This window comes from Trachypithecus francoisi, unplaced genomic scaffold (genome assembly GCF_009764315.1).
Source record: "Trachypithecus francoisi isolate TF-2019V2 unplaced genomic scaffold, Tfra_2.0 Lachesis_group12, whole genome shotgun sequence".
Taxonomy (NCBI): Eukaryota; Metazoa; Chordata; class Mammalia; order Primates; family Cercopithecidae; genus Trachypithecus; species Trachypithecus francoisi.
The window spans coordinates 72,547,922-72,573,604 of record NW_022681457.1 but is presented as its reverse complement, the minus strand read 5'-3'; the positions used below and the strand labels follow the sequence as shown (position 1 = coordinate 72,573,604).

Below are 25,683 nucleotides of genomic sequence, written 5' to 3'. Positions count from 1 at the left end.
CAAGCACTAAAGTAATTAATAGTACAATAGTACACTGCAACACTGATACAGGCAAACAAATCCTAAGAAAGCACTACTTCAGGGTAACTCTAAGAGCCATAATAAATAGTTACCTTTGGATTGAACCACTAAAGTCATGTAATGAGCAGAGTAGTAACGCATCCAGAATTCTCTCAATCTAGCATGTGTATCAATATTATTCTTTTTTGGTTCATGCTTGAGCGTCTCAGCATTTCCTATAAAAGAATGAAAAAAATCATAGATATAACCAAGTTCACTTTGTTAAAAGTCTTCTACATCATCAATGCATACTTAGCTACCATACATGATTAATGAAATAACCCAAGTGACTCAAGAATATTGAACCAGTGTGCAATAATGTATTAACATTAATGAGAAAAAAATGCATAAGAAACAATTCTGAAGTATATTTTAATATCCAAGGAATTAATCTCTGGTTGGGAAAACCTTAAAAAAACAGACAATAACTCCCTAAGCTTCCTTGCTTAATAATTAGTCTAGCAGTATTCAATCCAGGTTCTTTCTAATTATTTTAATAATAGGTTTGTGTAATTCTTTTTTTTTTTTTTTTTTTAAAGACAGCGTTTCGCTCTTGTTGCCCAGGCTGGAGTGCAATAGCATGATCTCAGCTCACCGCAAACTCCGCCTCCCAGGTTCAAGCAATTCTCCTGTCTCAGCCTCCCAAGTAGCTGGGACTACAGGTGTGCACCACCACACCCGGCTAATTTTTGTATTTTTAGTAGAGATGGGGTTTCACCATCTTGGCCAGGCTGGTCTCGAACTCCTGACCTCATGATCCACCCGCCTTGGCCTCCCAAAGTGCTGGATTACAGGCGTGAGCCACCATGCCCAGCTAGTTCTTAAAAATAAAACACATGAAGAATGCCCTATAAAATGTATATAACTGTACAGAAATATACAGGGAAACAAAGCACCCTTTAAAGAATAATTTAGATCATCTCATCCTAAGTTTTACTCTATAGTCAACAGGATTAATATGAGGCTTTAACTAAATCCTACCACTAAGAAAATGCCATTATGAAAAACAGACACCAGTTAAACGGTTTACCAGATGAACAAAATTAAGTCACAGTTAAAAAACTCTTACAGAAACCATTGCTACCTCTGTTGACAAATGGAAATGTCAAGCTGAGGTACAGCACAGACTTTATAATCAGATAAACAGATGTTCAAATCTCACATCCACCACTTACTAGCTGTGCGATTTAAACAAATTAGATAACTTGACTGAAATTTAAAATAGAGATGGGGTCTCACTGTGTTGCCAACGCTGGTTTTGAACTGGGCTCAAGTGATTCTCCCACCTCAGCCTCCCAAAGCATTGGGATTACAGGTGTGAACCAGCACGCCTGGCCTAAACCTGTTTATCTTTAAATGGAGATGATAATGGTACCTATCTCTGAACATTGTGATAATGATCAAATGAAATAATTCATGTAGTGCTAGCATAGTATCTGGCACTTCAAAAGCATTCACAAAATGTAAGGTATTATTCTTGCTATATTCATTGTTAAAGAACCAAATACTAGCATATTTAACAACGTCGTGTTTGAAAGGCTAATTAGCTATCCTAAAAGGTAAAAGGTACCTAGGGGCTCCAGCTTTATAATTTTCAATTCCTTATCAACTTTTCTTATTCTAAATCTTAACTAGAAAATATGAAATAAGATGATGTAGTTAGTATCTTACCCCAAAAAAATTTTCCCATAGGATGTCCAGGTCTTGCAAGGCTTCCAAACAACATTTCCTTTCTGTTTGCATCAGAAGGCCTGGCAAGTTGATATTCTGTCAATTTTAAAGAAACACGTAGTAAAACAAAATTCAGTATCTCCTTTATTATACAGAAATTCAAACTTACAGAACAGAAAGCAAGGAAGTAACAAAAATTAACTTCATGAATCACATGTTATAAGACTGAAGTGGGAAACTCAATGATCCAGGCCTGGCTCTATGACTTAATATGACCTGTAATTTTGGGTAAATCAATTCAGCTTACCAGAGTTTTACCCTTATTTTTCAAATGAAACACAAAGTAGTTAATGATCTGAAAGTTTCAGCTCTAGGATGCTATGTATAAGATTTTACTGATGAAAATGCTAATAAAATATTAAACCTTGTGTCTGGGAACTTGGTCATATATATTGTTTAAATAGTAATAAAGTATGATGGCTAAGAACAATCACTTTGAAGTCAGAAATACCTTGGCTACCACTAAAGACTGAATGTTTGTGTTACCCGCCACCCAAAATTTCTACGTTGAAACTTAATCCCCAATGTGATGGTATTTGGAGGTAGGGGCCAAAGAGAAATGATTAGGTAATGAGGGCAGAGCCCTCATGAATGGATTAGTGCCTTGTAAAAGAGACCTCAGAGTACTCCCTTGCCCCTTCTGCTGTATGAGGACAAAAAGTGAAGGCAGTTGTCTATGAACCAGAGAGCAGGCTGTCACCAGACACCAAATCTGTCAGTTCTTTGATCTTGGACTTCTCAGCCTCCAAAACTGTAAGAAACAATTCTGTTGTTTATAAGCCACCCGGTGTGTGGGATTCTGTTATGGCAGCCCAAATGGACTAAAAATCGCTAGAATTGCAGTTCTGGCACTAAGCTCAATAACCTTGAGGAAGATCTAACGTACCTGATTCCATTCCTCCAAAATGGTAAGAAAATAAATGTTTTATTTCAAGCCACCACATTTCTGCAATAACAGGTAATATAGCAGACATGTAAACATATCAACAAAAAGTGATTTAAGACCCCCTGTAACTGATAAAAATAGGGTATAAATATCTGAACACTTAGAGACCACATTTGGAAAGGAAACAAACATTAAAAATAAAGAAGTAAGTAAATAAAACTAGAGACTGCACTTTGACACATAATTAAGATTTAAAAAGCCATTGGACATGCCTTTTATCTCAATCAGTAAATCACACTATGTAGGCAATTATATATGTTTATATGAGTATAAACTATCATTAAAATAAAAAGTCAATTACTAAAAATAATTTCTCGGCCAGGTGCAGTGGCCTACGCCTGTAATCACAGCACCTTGGGAGGCCAAGGTGGGTGGATTACGAGGTCAGGAGATCGAGACCATCCTAGCTAACACGGTGAAACCCCGTCTCTACTAAAAATACAAAAAAAAATAGCAGGGTATGGTGGCGGGCGCCTGTAGTCCCAGCTTCTCAGGAGGCTGAGGGAGAAGAATGGCATGAACCCGGGAGGTGGAGCTTGCAGTGAGCCAAGATAGCGCCACTGCACTCCAGCCTGGGTGATAGAGAGAGACTCTGTCTCAAAATAATAATAATAATAATTTCTCCAGGCCAGGTACAGTGGCTCACACCTGTAATCCCAGCACTTTGGGAGGCCGAGGCGGGCAGATCATGAGGTCAAGAGATCGAGACCCTCCTGGCCAACATGGGAAACCCATCTCTACTAAAAATACAAAAATTAGCTGGGCATGGTGGCACACACCAATAGTTCCAGCTACTCGGGAGGCTGAGGCAGGAGAATTGCTTGAACCCAGGAGGTAGAGGTTACAGTGAGCCAAGATAGCGCCACTGCACGCCAGCCTGGGCAACAGAGCAAGATTCGGTCTCAAAAATAATAATAATAATTTCTCCATAATCTTCTCTTAGCAATAAAAAAATTCTTTTTTTTTTTTTTTTTTTGAGGGATTACAGGCATGAGCCACTGCGCCTTACCTGAATACATTTAATAACAGAAGCTCATATAACATATCCACACGGTAGGTTTTAAAAGTAGAATTAACTTTGGGAGGCTGAAGCACGCAGATCACCTGAGGTCAGGAGTTCAAGACCAGCCTGGCCAACATAGTGAAACCCCATCTCTACTAAAAATACAAAAAAACTAGCTGTGCATGGTGGCAGGCACCTGTAGTCCCAGCTACTTAGGAGGCTGAGGCAGAAGAACCACCCGAGCTCAGGAGTTAGAGGTTGCAGTGAGCCGAGATTGCGCTACTGCACTCCAGCCTGGGCAACAGAGCAAGACTGTGTCTCAAAAAATAAATAAAATAAAAATAAATATATTCAAGGAAATTATAAAAGACTGAACAAATCTACTTGCATTGTGCAAATAAACGTTTATAAATGTATGTGTACAAATCCTCCATTGAAAGATTAGACCAAAAACTGATATGAGTATAGGGAACAATGACCTAGTGATGAAGTTACCACTAGTTAACAAATTTAAAAGCCAGGACAGAAAGAATCTCTTCCATATGCAGGTGGAGACAAATAAAGGAAAAGGAAAATGACCCTATAAGATGAATCTGCCAGAGCTGTTGAAGGCTCAACAGTCTTCATTTTCTTATACATGGACCTGGCCATCCAATCATGCAGACAACTAAAGAGATGTGAATGAGACAAGTAAAACCTGAAAGACAGAAGAAAGATTGTCCCATCTGAATAGACCAGAAAAAAAAACACCTGATTACTGAGCTTTCAAAACTGATTAATAAGTAATTTATTGCATTAGTTACAACTGTTGGATCAGATTGAAATCTAGGTCTCCTATCATTAAAAAAAAAAAAGAAGAAACAAATGAACAAAAGCACAACAGAATTTTTACTTTAGTTCAGCATAAACCAAAACTCCATACTGTGTTGTATATATATATATATTTCTTTCAACATAATTTTTCAAAGCATAATAAAATATATTCTGGTTTAAAATTGTAAAATCTAAATTAAAGGTCTGCTTGTTTAAACACTGGTGTCAACCCACTCTAGAAACTGTATAAAGAAAAACATACTAGAAAGCACCTAGTTCTTGAGTCTCAAAATACAGAAAGTGCTTTTACAGTTATCCTCAGTTGTTTTGCTTTTTCATCCATTCAACAGGTATTTAACTGGGTTTAAGGTAAAACAGACACTATGCTAGGCAAGTGAAAAAATGAAGAAAATAAATCCTTGATTTCCAAGGAGCTACTATAGCTAGAAGGAGCCTAACCATTCCATCCTCTTTTACAAATAAACTGAATGCCACAGCTAGAGACACTTCTGTAAGTTAAACAGGGGTCTGCTGACTTCCAGATAGATCACTCTAGCCATCTGTTAGTTTACTTAGCCTAGTAAATGCTTTAAATCACTATTAGAACTAGACACTGCATCAAATCAAGGAGGAAAATACTACAAAAAGTGGAACAAATACAGAGACTTGCAGTCACTATAAGCCAAGCCTAACCTATATGAACTGGAAGTCCCCTCAAGTCTAGTATTAAATGTTTCTAATACTTAAATAAATCAAGCAGGGATAATATACAATGGTGATATTTATTGGTACTATGTAATTACGGAATATTTATAGCACAGAGCTATAATGAAGCCTCACCCTATATAAGCACATTGTTTTCCTCTATAGTCTTCAATCTTTGAATCTCAAAAGATTAGCCCCTATGGTAAAACCTTCAAAAAACAAAGGATGAAAAAACTAAAATCCACCATCCCTTTCATTTACTTCAAATCTACGCTGAATTAGACGTTTAATGACTTCAGGAATAAACACAACACATATTTCAATTTAGTACTTTAAAATATAAAGATAAAATGGTCTAGAGATAAAGAAGGATAAATGTAATAAGTAACTGGTTTCATGAAGGAAAAAACTATAGTTACACATAAAGTACTCCTCTTACCACTATCAACAGCTTCAACTTCACGGTCAATTGCATCTCTGATCATTAGTGGATGGATGAAGAACTGGGCCCATCTGAACAAAAAACAAAACTGGCATTTCTGTTTTTGTTCACTTTCATCAATCAACATCTATTATTTTAATTAAGAAACTTACTAAGTTGGAGATTTAATTCACAATCCTAAGTATATGAAATCTAAATAATCTGCATTTCTATATTTTAAACTAATATCTACACGTTACTTTAACTTTTTCATTGTGAAATATATTTAATAACAATCATACAGAAAAGTTAACAAAACATGAACATATAAACGACATCTGAGTGGCCCACCCAGGTGAAGAAACAGACCATAGTCAACACTCTAGAAGCACCTGGCTCACACCCTTACCTCATGAAATATCATGAATGTATAATAGTAATTTCTCTCCTTTTCTTTATAGTTTTATTACCTATATATCTATTTCTAAACCAATATTTATCAGCCCTTTTTACTTCCATTATCAACCCTTAGGAGCCTTTTCAGAAATTTTCTCCTATTCATTCCTTTGTAAAATTGTAATACCACAGATAGTCTATTTATGTAATGTTATGTATATCTATGTTTTTATAGAGAGAGTACATAAAGCTTACTTTTTTAGTTCAATGCAAGGTTACAAATGACTAAAAACGTTTCAGTTAAAAGTTAAATCAGAATTTTAAAGACTTGGTATTTAAGTTAATCTTATAATTTTATCTGCTTTTTAATTTTTAATTATATAAACTGTGATGTATCAAATTACACACACAAATTCCACTTATATAAATACACAATAGCAATGCAATTAAATTGTTAAAAATTATTCAAAAATTGGTGTTTTTCCAGCAAAATAAAATAATTTAAAAAATTAATTTCCTAAAATGTTAACTTTTTTTTTTTTTGATACAGTGTCTCACTTTATCACTCAGGCTAGAATGCAGTGCCACAATCACTGCTCACTGTGGCCTCAAACTGCCGGGTTCAGGCAATCCTCCTGCCTCAACCTCCGAAGTAGCTGAGACTAGAGATGCGCACTACTATTTTTTTTTTTAATCTTTAAATTTTTTGTAGAGACAGGGTCTCCCTACATTGCTCAGGCTTAATAAAATTTTAACTTTTGCTTGCAATAGGTAACTTTTAACTTAACGACCTGCTAGATATACTGGGGCATTTTTTTTCTTTTCAATACTTGGTATGATTAATGATGGGTTGGATAATTTCTGTTGACTTAAATAATGAAACTAATTTTATTTAATTATGTCACCCAGACTGGAGTGTGTAAGTGGCACATCATGGCTCACTGGAGCCTTGACCTCCCCAGGCTCAGGTGATCCTCCCACCTCAGCATCCCAAGTAGCTAAGGCTACAGGCATGCACCATCATGCCCTGCTAATTTTTTCCCCCCCTACCATGTTACCCAGGCTGGTCTCCAGCTCCTGGGCTCAAGTAATCCACCTGCCTTGGCCATCCAAAGTGCTGGGATTATAGGCATGAGTCACCATGCCCAGCCTACTAACATTCTTAAAAGATATTTTTATTTAGTATACAATTTGTGATTCTAGTTATTAGTTGGTAGTTATTTTTCTTCAGAGCACTGAGGTTAAGTAGTCATCTGTAAGTGTAACTCATCTTCTTTTGAAGAAAATTTTCTCGTTTATCTGGCAAAAATTTTCTATATTTCTTCTAATGTATCCTTTTGGAAGTTATTAGACTTTAATCTCTGATTTGATGTCTTACAACAAGTTCTGAAAATTTTCCAGTGATCAACCCTTCAAATGTTGTCTCTACTTCAATTTTCTCTCTCCTCCTTCTAGGACTCCAAGTAAAATATATGGGATATTTTCATTCTATCATCGATGCCTTATATTCTTTGTATTTTTAATTTTGTGCTATATGCTATATTTGGGTTATATATGTTGTTTATGCTATATTTGGGTTAATTCCTTCTGGTTTATCTTCTGGCTTACTAATTCTATCTTCAACTCTATTTACTCTTAAACTTGTCCATTACATTTTCAATTTTTCATCATAGTACAGTTCCAGATGTATCTTTTCATTTTACAAATCTCCTAGGTCATATTTGACAGTTTCTTTTTCCTTGCAAGTATATTCAAATTTGTCCTTTATTTCTTTTTTTTTTTTTTTTTTTTTTGAGATGGAGTCTCACTCTGTCACCCAGGCTGGAGTGCAGTGGCACTATCTTGGCTCACTGCAACCTCCGCCTCCCAGGTTCAAGTGATTCTCCTGCCTCACAGCCTCCTGAGTAGCTGGGGCTACAGGCGCCCACCACCGGACCCAGCTAATTTTTGTATTTTTAGTAGATATGGGGTTTCACCATATTAGCCAGGCTGGTTTCAAACTCCTGACCTCGGGTGATCCACCCGCCTCGGCCTCCCAAAGTACTGAGATTACAGGCAATGAGCCACCGCGTCTGGCCTTTATTTCTTAAAAAATAGAAAGTATAATTATTTTAGAAATTGTGTGTAACTATGCCAATACTTGAGATGTCTAAGAACCTGTTTATCTGTTCTCAATCGTGTTGTATTATTTTCCTGAGTACCTGCTTATTTTTGAGTGAATGTTGGTTATTTTACTTGAAAAAATATTTGTAACAATTTAGGGCCTAGGAGGAAGGCATCTTCCTTTTGAGAGGGCTTATGTTTGCTTCTCCCAGACTCCTGGGAACACTACCAGCTCTGGCCCATGAAGCCACAATCAAGACTTGGGGTTCCCTATAATACTTAGGCACTTGGAATCTAGGCTATAACTACTCAGGATGCCTCATCCATTTCCACAAGCTGAAGGTGAAGATTCTGTATTCCCAGTTTATAATGGGGAGGGTCTCCTGTTAGAAGTGGACATCCTAAGCTTTGGTATTTGTCACTTTTACCATGAAATACTGATAAAATAAAGTTCAAATTTACTGAAAAGAGAAGATGCCACCATGGTAAAGACGGCTTCCATGCTCACTTACTGGAGTAAAATTTTAGTCATTTCCTCAGCTGTTTATTTAAATGATCCAAGATACTTATAAACAATGTGGCCTGTGTGAGGGAATCAGATTTTGCTAACCTACTAAAAACAGGTACTTAATCCATGTTATATAAGAGCATATTACACATGTATAAAGGCTTTTCATTCCTTATACATTGTAGAAGTATAATATTATAGCATTTATTATAGTATTTGCATCCTATAATGTTCTACTTATGGCAAAAATTTATGATTCAATATTCTCATTAATTTATCCTATTAATGCAGTGGCTTTCTTCTTATTAATTGGGTGCCTTTCTTTTTAAATAAAAATAAATGTGCAAAGTGGTATTCTTAGATGCTGAAGCAGTCCTTGTACAAAATATATTCAGAACAACTCTTTAAAAGGAAACAAAATAAACTTCTTAATTACATTTTATATCAAATTTCATAATCTCTGAGATGGCCAGAATATATTCATATCATACATACTATTTGCCTATCCTTTTTTCCAATAAAATCAGTTATTTTTCCTTCTTTATATATGGACATAGCTAAATATAAAGTTGTAAAAATTCAGCTTGTCTTCTGCTTAAGATTTCTTCACACATACAAAGACCTGTTTGGATTTTGTAAAATTTAAGAGCTGAAAACTCTGTAACAAGAGCAAAGATGCAGTTTTCTTCAGAGTTATATAGTTAAAGTCTCCTCTGAAGGTATTGCTGATCCTGTCTAAATTTATAGGAAAGATCATCTCAGGCACCATTTGCATTGCCTTCACTAATTTATCTTTCTTTTTTTTTTTTTTTTTTTTGAGACAGGGTCTTGTTCCATCACCCAGGCTGGAGTACAGTGGTGCGATCTCAGCTCACTGCAACCTCTGTCTCCCAGGTTCAAGCAATTCTCGTGCCTCAGCCTCCCAAGCAGCTGGGATTACACACCTGCGCCACCACACCCAGCTAATTTTTGTATTTTTAGTAGAGATGGGGTTTCACCATGTTAGCCAGGCTGGTCTCGAATTCCTGGGCTCAAGTGATCCGCACACCTTGGCCTCCCAAAGTGCTGAACTATAGGCATCAGGTTGCAGTCAGCCAAGATCACACCACTGCACTCTAGTCTGGGCAACGGAGTGAGACTCTGTCTTCCAAAAAAAAAAAAAAAAAAATAGTGGCATATGCTTCCAATTTACAGAAATATGTCCAAAAGATTTTTCCAGATCAAATTAATCTCTTAAGAAAAGAGATACTTTCTTTTTACCTTTTTTATTTTGTTATTGAGCAGAGTCCCACTCTGTCACTCAGGCTGGAGTGTTATGGCACGATCGCAGCTCATTGCAACCTCCACCTCCTGGGTTCAAGCGATTCTCCTGTCTCAGTCTCCTAAGTAGCTGGGATTACATGCACATGCGACCAAGCCCAGCTAATTTTTGTATTTTTAGTAGAGACAGGGTTTCACCATGTTGGCCAGGCTGGTCTCGAACTCCTGACCTCAAGTTATGCCCTCGCCTCGGCCCCCAAAAGTGCTGGGATTACAGGTGTGAGCCACCGCACCAGGCTAATTTTTTTTTAAATATTAGATCTCTGCCATGTTTTAAAAATTTTTTTTGGTCATTTATCGTATGATTTTATGGTAATTTTTGCTATAAAGGAACTGCATTAATTCATTTAACAAATCTGAGTATCTACCAAATTCTTGATTTGCAGATGTATCAACAAAAAATAGACAAAAATTCCTACTCTGAAGGAACTTACATTATACTAGACAGATGCGAAGTTTATTTCTTTTTTTTTTTTTAACATTTCAATCTTGCATATATCTAGAATTAGGTATAATTTGTTTCTACTTTTCTACTTTTTTCCAGTGTAGACTTTGGTTTGCAACCATATAATCTCAAACTTCTACTATTATACTGACAAACTTTCTAGAAAACAATTTTGCAATGAATTTCGAAAGCTTAAAGAAAAGAAACAAGTCTTAAAAATATATTTGCAAATATATTCAGCAATTTCACTTCTTAGAACTTAATAGAAATAATTAAGGATATTCACAGAGATCAGGATAGTCATCACACCATTACAGTATTAGAAAACTGGAAACAATTCAACTGTCCAATCACATGTAACTGGTTAAACACCTTATGGTACTTCTGTACAATGTAAATAACATATAATCACTAAAAATAATGTTTTATAAATTATATAAGTTAAAATGATATATCTTGTTTAAAATTAATTATAGGCCGGGCATGGTGGCTCACGCCTGTAATCCCAGCACTTTGGGAGGCCAAGTTGGGCGGATCACGAGGTCAAGAGATCTAGACCATCCTGGCCAACACGGTGAAACCCCTTCTCTACTAAAAATATAAAAATTAGCTGGGCGTGGTGGTGCATGCCTGTAGTCCCAACTACTCGGGAGGCTGAGGCAAGAGAATTGCTTGAACCTGGGAGGCGTAGGTTTCAGTGAGCCAAGATCGCGCCACTGCACTCATGCTTGGTGACAGAGCAAGACTCCGTCTCAAAAACAAACAAACAAACAAACAAAAAAATTAATTATAAAAGGGTATGAACAATATGATCAGTATATGTTAAAAAATATAGATGGGTCTATACCAAGACATCAATGGTGGTTATCTCTAGATTGTAAAATTAGAGGCAATCTTATCCTTTTTTTGCTTCTCTGTTTCTCCATATTTTCTACTAAATTCTGTTTTTTAAATGGCTGGGCAAAGTGGCTCACACCTGTAATCCCAGCACTTTGAGAGGCTGAGGCAGGAGGATTACTTGAGGCCAGGAGTTTGAAACCAGCCTGGGCAATACAGTGAGACCCCCAATTCTACAAAAAATTTGAAAATTAACTGGGGGTGGTGGCACATTCAGCCCAGGAGACTGAGGTTGCACTGAGCCATGCATTCATGCAATTGATGGTCAGTCGTACCATTGCACTCCAGCCTAGGCAGCACAGCAAGACCATATCTCTTAAATATATATATATATATATATATATATATATATAATATATATATATATAATAATGAGTCAATAGAGAATACATTATTCATAAAATTAACAAAACCCAAAAGGTGTTGAGTTTTATTTTAATCTTTAATACAAAGACTATGTATAATAGAACAAGAGTCAAAGTGTATTTAATAGTTTAACAGCTTTTTTCTCCAAATAAAGCTTTGTCACCCAGACTGGAGTGCAGTGGTGTGAATGTAGCTCACTATAGCCTTGAATTCCTGGACCCAAGCAATCCTTCCACCTCAGCCTCCTGAGTAGCAAGGACTACAGGCACTCATCATCATGCTTGGTTAATTCTTTTTTACTTATTTTTGTAAAGACAAGTTCTCACTATTTTGCCCAGGCTGGTCTCAAACTCCTGGCTTTAAGCGATCCTTCTACCTCAGCCTCCCAAAGTACCTGAGTTACAGGCATGAGTCACCAGGCCTGGTCCAAGTAAAGTATTGTGACAATTCTACAGTACAAGAATACTCTATTTACATTTGCAAAGTGTCATTAGATCATTAAAATTAAAATATATTTAGAGTTAGTTACCTGTCAAGGGCTTCCTTGAAGTACTTCCTCTGGACATCAAACTGAAAGACTGTGCGTTCACAATCAGTTGAGGCATTATCACTACCCCCGTGCTTCTTCAGGAAGGCATCAAACCCATTCTCATCTGGATATTTCAAACTACCCATGAATACCACTAAATGGAAAGAACACAAAGTCACACAACACAAAGATATAGACAATATTTTTATCATGTATGAACTTTCTTATATGCAAAGAAAACTGAAAGAAAATAGATCAACACATCAAATGGTTATGTCTGAATTTTTTTTTTTTCTTTGAGACAGAGTCCCACTCTGTTGCCCAGGATGGAGCACAGTGATGAAATCTTGGCTCACTGCAACCTCTGCCTCCTGGGTTCAAGTGATTCTTGTGCCTCAGCCTCCCAAGTAGCTGGGATTACAGGCATGTGCCACCATGCCCGGCTAATTTTTGTATTTTTAGTAGACATGGGGTTTCACCAGGTTGGCCAGGCTGGTCTCCAACTCCTGACCTCAAGTGACCCGCCCACCTTGGCCTCCCAAAGTGCTGGGATTACAGGTGTGAGCCACTACACCCGATACTAAATAATACTTTCTTAATTACATTTGTTTTTGTAACTTTCTATAATGCTCGTGTTACTTTTATACTAAAAAAACAAATATTTCATCTTTAAAGAAATATAAGACAAACATAAAATTTATAAAGAGATCTAAAAGAGATTTAAATCTAAATAGGTTAAATGCATCTTTTATTAATTAGATTAAAATTCAAACAAATCCACAAACATGTATGCAGATTAACAGCTACTGCTTTTACAACTTAATCTGTTTAATTAAATTTAAGGAGATTAAAATTTAAGCACAAACATATGCAGATTAATTGCTACTATAAAAATTCACAAAGAAGTATACTCTCAAATACTTTAGAAAACCAGACCATTAAAAAATGAGTAACTTTAAATAAATATTTGTAACTATATAACATCCACATAGGGCTTTTTTGTTTGTTTTTGAGCTGGAGTCTCACTCCGTCACCCAGGCTGGAGTGCAATGGCGCGATCTCGGCTCACTACAACCTCCGCCTCTTGGGTTCAAGTGATTCTCCTGCCTCAGCCTCCAGAGTGGCTGGAATTATAGGTGTGCGCCATCATGCCCAGCTAACTTTTGCGTTTTTGTAGAGATGGGGTTTCACCATGTTGGCCAGGTTGGTCTCAAACTCCTGACCTCAGGTGATCCACCTGCCTTGGCTTCCCAAAGTGCTGGGATTACAGGAGTGAGCCACCATGCCTGGCCCCACATAGGTTTTATTTAGGCACATTCCAAATTAAATGAAAAGTTTCTATTGTTTTGTTTTTATATTAATCATGCCTTTTGAATTTCTAGTTTTGTTTTGTTTTTTTTTTTTATTGAGACGGAGTCTCGCTCTATCACCCAAGTTGGAGTACAATGGCACAACCTCAGCTCACTGCAACCTCCATCTCCCAGGTTTAAGCAATTCTCTTGCCTCAGACTCCCGAGTAGCTGGGATTACAGGCGCATGGCACCACGCCCGACTAATTTTTGTATTTTTAGTAGAGACGGGGTTTCACCATGTTGGCCAGGCTGGTCTCGAACTCCTGACTTCAAGTGATCCACCCACCTCAGCCTCCCAAAGTGCTGGGATTACAGGTGTGAGCCACCTCACCCAGGGAATTCCCGTAGTTCTGATGCTTTGGCTGGGGGCCTTGCTAACCCTGGAAGGGACTGCCCTCCCCAGGACTGGCCATTTCCTAGAAAATGGCAATCATCTCCTGATCTGTTGGCCTTAACACAGCTCAACAATAGTGACCTCTACAGTTTAAAAGTTTTCTATGTGGTTTTATTCTAATTTTCAATATAAGTACACTCAGATTAAGTTTTCCCCATGATATTCATAAATCAAGGATTTTTTCTTAGCCTTTTCTCTTGCTAAATATATCCTACTTCTGCCAAATCAATTACGAATCTCTGATATCAATTCATATAAGTTCAGAGGTGGAAAAAAAACCACACACTAGGGAATGATATTTTACAAATTCTTACTGTGCTCCAAAAAGTGTGCCAGCCCCGGCAGGTCATCTGGATCAGCAAAACTCCCAACTCCAACACAAAGAGCCGCTGCAGACTGGAGTAATTAGAACACATACAAATAGTTGAGTCAACCCTAAAGGAATAATATTCGCATCTTATCTTAAGGATTCATTTGGAGATGGATGCTTTCCAATAGGAGTAACAAAATTCTTTCCCTGAGAATCAGGAGGAGCAGCAAAGTGAAACTCACCAGAACTGTGTCAGTTTCACCCTGCTGCTCCTCCGCTTGCCATCCTGCCAAATGCTGAACAGGTGCAGACCTAAGGGAAAAAAGCAGAAACAGACAGAAAAAAAGGGAAGAGGGACTGGACAGCCCACCCAAATACCACTTCACGTCAGCATTTCAGAATTCTGAACCAAGTTTTTTCCCTGAATTATTAGATTTTGGAAATCTGCAGAAATAACATATCTAGGTAGATATCTCTGAAGGTCTCTAAGCAATTAAAAGCTTTTGTGTTGAGTGACTCAGTTACTAGATGTGAAACCTCTCAACATGTAACTCAGAAAATTTTGTTAAGATAGAATAAGATAACATTTTAGGAAAACATCTAACAAAAATAGTAAGTGATAAAAAAGGTAAAATCGGTAGCTATTAAAAAATATAACTAAATGTTAAAAAGGCTTTTTAGTTCTTCACTTCTAATTGAAGATATATAGCATACATTACTTATCAGTATATATTCTCCCAATACTTTGGGAAAATCAGAGTTTTTAACAAAATTGATGGCCAAGAGGTACACCAAATTGCACTTAAAATTATTGTTTTTGTTTGTTTGTTTTGTTTTGTTTATTAAGACAGGGTATTGCTACGAGGCCCAGGCTGGTCTCAAACTCCTGGACTCAACCCTCCCACCCCAGCCCCTCAAAGTGCTGGGATTAGAGGCATGAGCCACTACACCCAAACTATTGGGGCATAATTACAGTAAGTTAAAAGCCAAAAAAAAAGGAGAAAAAAACAGTCAATTTGAATCCTTGAAGACAGAAAGGTGAATTATTAACTTTCCCAAATTTGTTTTCTTCAAACTTTGAAAACGTCAATTTTACAGGGCTAACATATTTGGTAAAACAGATTGTTTTGATAAAGTTACCCTCTTAAAAAAAGAGCTTTTCAAAAATAGCATGTACCTGGCATAAAGTCTAGCCATGTTTCAGAAAATGAAAGTGTGTTTTCAGAAGAACCAAACAGCCTCACTTGATACTATAAACCCCATTTTGAAGACTTAGGCACATAAACTCAGTTAAAACATTGGGGAATATCCAGTTCTCCAAACCACAATCTAACCTGTTCTGTGATGTTTTAATAGGTGCCTAACCTGCTTTCAGCTCCAACTACCCCATAAAGATTTCTTGTCTTGACCAGCAGGGTTGAAGACATTTTTGAATAAGTTGACTTAAACCACAGTCTATCAGTCAGCTTTGACCACAGCAAAAACAGGCTCTGCGATTGCTAGAAAAGAAATTCATACTTGAGAATTTTCTACCTAAAAAATTCATACCTGAGAAATTCATACTTGAGAACTGAATTAAGAAAGCCCTGAACAAATCTTAATTCAACGTATATTATATTTAAATTTCAATCTTTTTAATTAATCAAACTTTTAAAATCAAGAACAACTTCTTTTGGAAGGAGGAAAATGGAGAGGGATAAAAAAGATGCCTCAGAAAAGTAGTTAACTTCTTAATTAGGTAAATGTTATCCAAAAAATGATCAAATATTTTTCTTCTCACTTCCTTTATTAATTCTCATATTTACCTTAAACAAGGTTCACAAATTTTTCAAATAAAAATTAGATTATAAAACCACTCTTAAGCCACCTCTTACCAAGGCTAATCTACTTTATTTCCTTTTTTCAGAAAGTTATTCAACAAATATAAACATTTACCACTTACGATCATGGGATGTTTCCTTTCACTAGTGAACCCACTGCTTCTGAATCAAAACAATTCGATCTCGTCTTCAAACTACTTAGGTTCCACTGTCCCAGTAGGATAATCCGTAAAATTAGCGGTCAGTATCTTATAAGGATTATATCACACTGAGTTCTCAGAAAAGAAAGGTAGCACCTAAGCCATTTTAAAAATGATCACTAGACACCGACCCTGCTGCTCGAAAAGATCAACTTAGAATTTGATCTACTTAGGCAAAACAAAAAGGGGTACCAAAAAGGCTGAACACACATGTTCATTTGTCAGAGGTGTTCACAATTGCTGTATAAATAAAGTATGCTATAATGTCTTGACATTTAAAATGCCTGTCAAAACAATTTTTACTTGTTGTAAAATGCTTTGTCAGTTAACAGGAAATATAAAGAAGTTGGATCATGGGAAAAGCTACTTATAGATAGATGGAAAGATACAGAAAAAAATATATAGATAAGAAGGATTCAGTTAAGAAGTTATAACATGGTCAAGCTTAGAGCTAAAATGGGCCTCAGAATTTTATATTCTTGTTTATGGTCAGGCTTAGAGCTAAAATGGGCCTCAGAATTTTATATTCTTGTTTTAAAACTGAGAAGAAAAAAAAGAAAATGAAAACACCTAAAATCATGCAGAAAGACAGGAACAGAACCAGAATTAGAACCCAGGTTTCCTGACTGTCAGTGTTCTTTTCACTTTGTGACTTTTATAATTTCTTCCTTTCTATTAATGCTCTATTTGGAATTATGAGATCTATTTTAAGTTAAAAGTGAATCTATTAATTTCCAATCTGTTCATAGAGACCTTAGCATACAGACTATCAAGTGACAGATATAGATACCTTTTCCCCCCCAGTGTTTTGGTGTTCATCTCTACAGTTTTCCAAGTTAAAACTATTTAATACTTGGTCTATCATGTTACCCAAAAACAGGATCACTAATAATCTGAGTAGTAAACAGCAAAAAGCTTCTTAAAAATATGACTCAATCCAACAACTTAATAAAAAACTGGTACAACTCCCTTTTAAAAAATATAATTTTTTCCAAGATGAATGACTATTAAATCATATCTACTACTTATACCTCAACTCTTCCCATCTTTAAGGATGACCACTTTTCTTCTTTTTCTTTTTTTTTTTTTGAGACTTTTTTTGAAACAAAGTCTCACTCTATCAGCCAGGGTGGAGTGCAGTGGTATAATCAAGGCTCACTGCAACCTCAGCCTCCCTGGGCTCAGGTGATCCTCCCGTCTTCAGCCTCTCAAGTAGCTAGGACCACAGGTATGCGACGCCACATCCAACTAATTTTTTTTTTTAATGTTTTAGAGAGACAGTGTTTCACCACATTACCTAGCCTAGTCTCAGAACTCCTGGACTCAAGTGATCTGCCCATCTCGGCCTTTTTGTATGCAGACTGTACCATGTTGAATATATTATCAACATTCAAGAAACTAGCTTTAATCAACTTTTGCTGGTCAATTCCACTGTAATGGCTCCAAAAATTATCCTCTGGGTACTCCCTACTATGAAAATGGAGGTATTCTTCAAAAGATATTAAGAAATTCTCCCTATCAAGCCCTATTTATCTATCCACTGATTGTTGTTACATATTAAATAAGCTTAACTGCCCAGTTTCTATTTCAACTCTTCCAAAGTACTTATTTGTCCAGACCTTTGCTTTCCCATATAAAGAGCTAAACCAAACTCAATTATCTATATAGAAACTACCCACACAATAACTCTTAGAGCCCTAGGCCCATGTAAAGATTTCACACTAGCCCCATTCTTTTCTTCTTCTTTTTCCGGTCTCACCAAGGATAACATACTCTTATTTCTCTAATCCAGGCTAGGAATTCTACAGCTCCTCATCTACCAGTATTTGTTTTTAAAACATATAATGTATACAAATACACATAAATTCAAATACCTCTGAGTGTTGCTTACCTCTGAGAGATACAGCTATGGGTGATTTTTATATTTTTGTTTTCTTTATATTCCATTAGTTTATATAATGAGCATTTATTACTTTTATAATTGGAGCAAAATGTTTTCAAAATGTAATCCTGATACAGAATAGACCTTTACTGAAGACCAAAAGATAAGTATATACTTCCTTTTTGCCCTTAAGAAATAAAGCTTGAGTTTAGAAGTTATCCCAAAGAATTCCCAAATGAGAAGAAAACAGACATGACTCGCACCTGTTTTTCAGTAGTTTTTTTTCTAGCTTCTGCCCTCTCTTCTAATTCTTCCAATTCATTATCTTCAGTATCAAGATCATCATCATGTTCATCATCAAACTCATCTTCATCATCAAAACCCTCTTCATCATCATCTTCTATTTCAGCTCCAGAATCTTCGTCATCATCTTCATCTTCTTCCTCCACCTCCTCTTCTTCTTCATCATCTGTTGTATTTCCTGTTTTACCTTCCATATTACTTAGGTCTGAAATCAAAAGTGCCTGCAAGCCATTCTGTAATTTGATGTATCTGGGGAAAAAAAACACACACACACACACACATATTTTGATTCAGCTGTTCTTTACGCCAATACAAGTAATCAGCTTAGCAGAATTTTAAAAAAATCCAAGTACACACACACACACACACAGAACTAACACTATTTGTAAACTAATAAAATTGGTTGCTCTGGAGAGGGAACCCCAAAAGCTAATCCGTTTTTGAACTGGAGGGAAATGAAGGTAAGAACACTTCATAATATATGCTGTTTGTATTTTTAAATTTTGAACTACATAAATATACCTATTCAAAAAACACATTTTAGTAGTTAAAGATATACAACTCACCACTCGGCCTCCCTTATTTCTCATTTTGTAAGTATTTAAACATTCTATCATATCAGAAGGCTTAGCCTAAGATAAATGTATCCCTCAATATACAGAGCAGTCATGTCAGCTTAATATTAAAGCAAAATCACACAAAATTAAACTGTTGATTTTCTTTTCTATAAAATATTTGGTATATCAGTCTCCAAAGCTGCCTTTATGAATTAAAAAGCGGTTACATCTCTATGAAAACGAAATCCCCCACAGACTGGTAGCCCCGCAGGAAGATTATTCTGCTTCTTTTTGAGACAGTTTGCTTTACTGCCCAGGCTGATCTTAAACTCTTGAGCTCAAGCAATTCACCTCAGCCTCCTGAGTGGCTGGGATTACAGGCATGTGCCACCATATCAAGCTCCCAATTCTTATCTGCAAAACTATTGTGCCCAGTTTGATGACTAGGTATCTATTACAGACCACTCCCATCTTCCCCCCCGCCCTTTTTTTTTTTTTTTTTTAAGACAAGGTCTCACTCTGTTGTGTAGGCTAGAGTGCAGTGGCATGATCTCAGCTCACTGCAGCCTCGACCACCTGGGCTCAGGCAATCCTCCCACCTCAGTCTCCAGAGTAGCTGGGATCATAGGCACAGGCCACCATACCTGGCTAATTTTTGTATTTTTTTAGACAGTGTTTTGCCATATTACCGAAGCTGGTCTTGAACTCCTGGGCTCAAGCAATCCACCCACCTCAGCCCTGCAAAGTGCTAGGACTACAGGCATGAGCCACCGCATCCAGCCCCATTTATACTAATTTTTTCATGTATTTACTCAATAAGCATTTATTTAACACCTTTTACATATCAGATACCATGCTGCGTTAAGGATAAAAAGGGTAAAAACAAAATTCCTCACTATCAGGCATTGACTGTCTAATAATGAGATGATCCAGTACAATACAGAATGACAGAGACAAATACAGAATGTAAGAAAGAAAGAAGCAGTCAGGGAAGGCGTCTAAGACAAGGTACACTTAAGTAAATCCTTGAAGATAAAAAGTCAAGCAAAAACTAAGAATAACATGCAAAGAAAGACAAGGAAGAGAACCTTTGGCCTAAGATGGAAAATTGAACACTGGGATTTATCTACTTTCCATATAAAATAATCACATTTAGAGCTCAGGAGTTCAAGACCAGCAGGCAATGTAACAAAACCTCGTTTCTACAAAAAATACAAAACAATTAACCAGGCATGGTGGCATGCACCTGTAGTCCCATCTACTTAGGAGGCTGAGGTAGGAGGATGACTTGAGCCCAGGAGGTCCAGGCTGCAGTGAGCCCAGATCGGGCCACTTCACTCCAGTCTGGGTGAAAAATGAGACCCTGTCTCAAAAAATAATAAATAAATAAATAAATAATAAATAATCACATTTAAGTGATAGAAAAAAAGTTATTTTATTTTTTTTTTTTTGGTTTGTGAGAATAAAATCATGACAGACAGAAAACAGGAAAGGACACTGTTAGCAGATCGCAAATTTTTAGAAATCATTAGAAGACGTGTAAATTTGATCAGATTAATGGAGAAAACAGCAGAGAAAACCACAGACCTATAAACATGTATTTAGATACTGGTTCTTCCCAGGAAACCCTAGAAAAAGTCTAAGCTTCAGATCAATAAATAAGAACAAAGAGAGCCTCAAGGCAATAAGCTCAATTATTTAAACCGGAAGCAATCCAAGTCTACTGACAGCAGAATAAAAAAACTGTGGTATATTCATATAAGAAAAATTTTCTTCACAGTAGAATATTGTAACACAGGGAAATACAGAATTCAGCAACAAACTACAACAGTGGTTAATCTTAAAAACATGAGTGAAAAAAGCAACTCACGAAAAAATACTACATGAGTACCGTTGATCTAATGCCAAAAAACAAGCGAAAGTAAACGGTGTATTATTTAGGTATACATATATATATGTGTGATAAAACTTTTTTAAAGCAAAGGAATGAGAAACACAAAATGCAAAACAGGGCGGGGCACAGTGGCTTGCGCCTGTAATCCCCGCACTTTGGGTAGCCAAGGCAGGCAGATTGCTGGAGTCTGGGAGTTCAAAATCAGCCTGGGCAACATGGCAAAACCCCATCTCTACAAAAAATACAAAAATTAGCTAGGCATGGTGCATCTATGGTTCCAGCTACTCCAGAGCTGAGATGGGAGGATGGCTTGAGCCCCGGAGGTGGAAGTTGCAGTGAGCCAAGTTCATGCCACTGCACTCCAGCCTGGGCAACAAAGCAAAAACCTGTTTCAAAAAAAAAAAAAAAGCAAAATACTTGTTGGGGTGGGAGGGCAGGGCAACATGTAAGGATACAGAGGGATTAAAATGTTCGAGACCACCAGAAGTAGATCCTAGTTCTTAATTTGAGTAGTTTTGGATTTGTCATTCACCACTTCCAAAGAAGCTGTAAAGGCCTTCATTCTATAATAACTTGGCTAGTCAGGCCATGTACTTCTGTGCCAAACAGTCAACTGTAGGAGACAGCAATATGCCACCTCAAAATACGCCTCCTTGGCATAAGGATTGTTGAACTGAAGGCAATTAAAAAGCAGATGCGGGAAAGCTCTCTGCCCTCCACTTGCCTAAAAGCAGGACATAAATTTACTCCAAAGACAAGAAAGGTTAAAAACAAAAAACAAAAAACCCATCCCCTTTCTACCGTGGAAGAACACAAGTTAACCACCAAATACAACTTTACATCTGTATTGGTCTGGATACGACACCAAACGAATCCACATTAACAAGTTTACTCATTATGCTTTGCCTGCCATTATTTGCCTTTCTACAAGTTGCTGCCCCTACAGACTCAAAGTCCTTTTTCGTTGTCTTGACACTTTTCTAAACATTTACAGTTCTTTGTTGAAGATACTATATAAGCTAGAATTAAAAGCCAACTCATTCTCTGAGTATCTCCCATATATTTATGAATTATGTATGTTAACAAACTTATATTTGTTTTTCTTTTGCTAATCTTTTGTTAGAGAGGGCCATTCCAAATAATAACTTACGAGGGTTGAAAAAAAATTATTTTCCTCCCTTACACAACCCAAGCGCAGGACAAGTTAAAATCCAAGAGCTGTTTTCCAAGAATATGAACAATCTGTCCAGAAATAAATTCTAAGATGAATCTCAGAGACACAGAATCATAAAGAGATAGAATTTGAGGTAGTCCCAATATCTATATCAGATATCAACTCAGGTTGGGGGGAAAAAAAAGCCAGGGAAGGGGAACTTTACTTGGTCTTTGTAAAGTCCATTTTTTTCCAGCTTAAATTTTTCATAAATAAAAAGAACAGAAAAAAATCTAAAAATCTACTATCAAAATAATCCTATGCATTCTACTTTCAAAATAAATCACAATTCTGATAACGTCTCAACTCCACAGCTATTTCCATAGTGCATGTTGTCATCTTGTCTAATCTCCTCCTAACTCTGTTTCCATTTTCACCTCAATAACCTGGCTACACCCGCCTCCACCACCACCATCTACTCCCCCTCCCCCTCCACACACCTCAAGTCAATTCTCAGCAGGCTAAGTAAAGCAAATGAGCCCTGCTATGTATGGGCTGAAATGTGTTCCCCCAAAATTCCTATGTTGAATCCCTAAACCCTAATACCTCAGGGTGTGATTGTATTTAGAGACAGAGCCTTTAAAGAGGTAATTAAGTTAAACATCTGGCCTCTAGAGGAGGTCCAAATCCAATCTGAATGGTACCCTTAAAAAAATGAAGAAATTTGGAAACACAATGGTACAACAGATACGTGTGCACACAGAGAAAAGACCATGTGAGGAGATACCAAGGAGAATGCCAACCACAAGCCAGAAAGGCCTCGGAAGAAATCAAATAGGGCCGAAGAGGACAGATCATGAGGTCAGGAGATCAAGATCATCCTGGCCAACATGGTGAAATCCCATCTCTACTAAAAATACCAAAAAATTAGCCGGGTATGGTGGCACGTGCCTGTAATCTCAGCTACTAGGGAGGGTGAGGCAGGAGAATCGCTTGAACCCAGGAGGCGAAGGCTGCAGTGAGCCGAGATTGTGCCACTGCACTCCAGCCTGGGCGACAGAGCAAGACTCCATCTCAAAAAAAAAAGGACGGAAGGAAGGAAGGAGGAAGGAAGGAAGGAAGGAAGGAAGGAAGGAACCAAATAGGCTGACAGCTTAATCTTGAACTTCTAGACCCCATAGCTGTTATTTAAGCTACTCTTTCTTTGATATTTTGTTATGGCAGCCTTAGCAAACTAATACAAGGCTATTTCCCTTTTCAAAATTCATCATTGGCTTCCCATCATACTGAAAATCCAAAATCCTTACCATGGCCTATACAATGCTCAATATAATCTCGTTCCCCTTTACCTCTCCAACCTTCTTTCTCACTACTCTTCTTTCATTCTGTTTGCTCTGATCAAATGACTTTATTGTTGTTTCCTAAACACTGCCAACAGACTCTCAGTCCAAAGCCTTTGTGCTTGCTGTTCTTTTGGTCTTAGGGGCTCTTGACCCAGATAAAGTATTTGCCCGACTGCTCTACCTCTTTCAAGTCTTTCATGAAATGTCCCCTTTTGACCCGGGCGCAGTGGCTCACACTTGTAATCCCGGCACTTTGGAAGACCGAGGTGGGCAGATCACTTGAGGTCAGGAGTTCAAGACCAGCCTGGCCAACAATGGTGAAACCCCGACTCTACTAAGAATACAAATATTAGCCTGGTGTGGTGGTGGGAGCCTGCAGTCCCAGCTACTCAGGAGGCTGAGGTGGGAGAATCACTTGAACCTGGGAGGCTGAGGTTGCAGTGAGCCAGGATTGCACCACTGCACTCCAGCCTGGGCAACAGAGCAAGACTCTGTCTCAAAAAAAAAAAAGAAAGAAAGAAAGAGAGAGAGAGAGAGAGAGAGAGAGAGAGAGAGAGGGGGAGAGAGGGAGGGAGGGAGAGAGAGAGGGAGAGAGGGAGGGAGGGAGGGAGGGAGGGAGGGAGGAGGAAGGAAGGAAGGAAGGAAGGAAGGAAGGAAGGAAGGAAGGAAGGAAAAGAAAAGAAATGTCCCCTTTTCAGAAATGCCTTCTCTGACCACACTATCTAAAATAGCTCTTTCGCCCATTTCTATTCTTTTATCCTGCTTTAACCTCCTTCGCACCATTTATCATTACTTGATTTTATTTTCTGCCTGCAACATTAGAATGTTATCTCTGAGGACAGCTTTTCTTTCCTTCACATCTATATCCTGGGACAACACCAGGCATATATATACCCAACATTTAAGAAACAGATGTTGAACAAACAAAAGAATGTTAATGCCTGGAGGGGACCTGATACATAGTAGGTACTTAATATCTACTTAATGAAACAAAATATGAGACAAAATCTAACACCCAGTTTAAAAAAAATGAAAGCTATGTGTATGACATGTATACATTAAATGCATATAAAGGTACAACAACAGAACAAAAAGTATGCAAACCAAATGTAATGGTAATGTATATCTGGGGAGAGGAGAAAAAGTAAAGAGAGGTACAAAGATCTTTTACACTTTATAATTTTTTTTTTTTTTTTTCAGACCAAGTCTCACTCTGTCGCTCAGCCTGGAGTGCAGTGGTGCGGTCTCGGCTCACTGCAACCGCCACTTCCCAGGTTCAAAGTGATTCTCCTGCCTGAGGCTCCCAAGTAGCTGGGACTACAGGCACGCACCACCACACTTGGTTAATTTTTGTATTTTCAATACAGACGGGGTTTTCACCATGTTGGCCAGGCTGGTCTCGAATTCCTGACATCAAGTGATCCACCGCGCCCAGCTGACACTTTATAATTCTTAAACTTTTTCAATCTTTTGTAATAAAAAAATTCATTTATGATTTGTACAATAAAAATGATTTTGCAAAAATACAAAACTCACTCCTTAGCAAATTAAGTACACATAAAGTCCTTAGCTTTATGGAGGATCACTTCTATAAATCAACATCAAATCCATTTTAAGACAGTCATGAACAAAATGTCCTTTATCGTCACTACTATTCAATATTGTATTGGAGGTCCTAATAAATGAAAAAATATGCAAAATGTACATAAATAAAAAAAATTATGAGGTACAAATATTGAAAGCTAAAACAAATCATTACAAAACATATTATTACCTAGAACAAGCAAGAGAATTACCAAAAACAAAACCTAAAAACTATTACTACTAAACAGAGTTCAGCAAAGTAGCCAAAATCAAAGAACTATAAACAAAAATCAGTAGCTTTCCTATACATCAAAGGTAAGTAAGATTTTTTTAAAATTCCTTTGGCCAAAGCAATATAAACTATAAAATGCATAAATATACCTAGTAACAATAGCTCACATTTTAAATGTATTAACTTAAATGTCTTAACCCAGTTAATCTTCACAATAATCCTAATGAGTTGTTACTCCCATTTTATGGATAAGGAAACTGAAGCACAAGAAAAGGTCTGTTATTTGCCCAACCTTATCGTGGCTTAGCAGGGACTAGTCAGTCCCTAAGTAGCACGACACTAGAACACATTCTTTTCAATACCACTAAACACAGCCAACATTAAGAAAACTAGAAAACTTTACAGGTGAAATAAAA

The 25,683-nt window shown here is 37.1% G+C and overlaps 1 protein-coding gene across 4 annotated transcripts in view; it reads right to left on the bottom strand.

Annotated features, from left to right (window-relative positions):
- Positions 1-25,683, bottom strand: part of NRDC (nardilysin convertase) — a 98,778-nt gene that overhangs the window by 35,818 nt on the left and 37,277 nt on the right. For 2 of the 4 annotated variants that reach the window (XM_033226388.1, XM_033226391.1), the window contains exons 2-9: positions 18,465-18,753; positions 15,665-15,798; positions 14,542-14,611; positions 14,304-14,385; positions 12,244-12,397; positions 5,698-5,771; positions 1,732-1,827; positions 114-236 (exon numbers count right to left, since the gene is read on the bottom strand). In XM_033226388.1, coding sequence (XP_033082279.1) covers positions 114-236; positions 1,732-1,827; positions 5,698-5,771; positions 12,244-12,397; positions 14,304-14,385; positions 14,542-14,611; positions 15,665-15,798; positions 18,465-18,753 — 1,022 coding nt within the window. The remainder of the gene's footprint in view (positions 1-113; positions 237-1,731; positions 1,828-5,697; positions 5,772-12,243; positions 12,398-14,303; positions 14,386-14,541; positions 14,612-15,664; positions 15,799-18,464; positions 18,754-25,683) is intronic. The other 2 variants (XM_033226389.1, XM_033226392.1) reach the window with 1 other exon arrangement.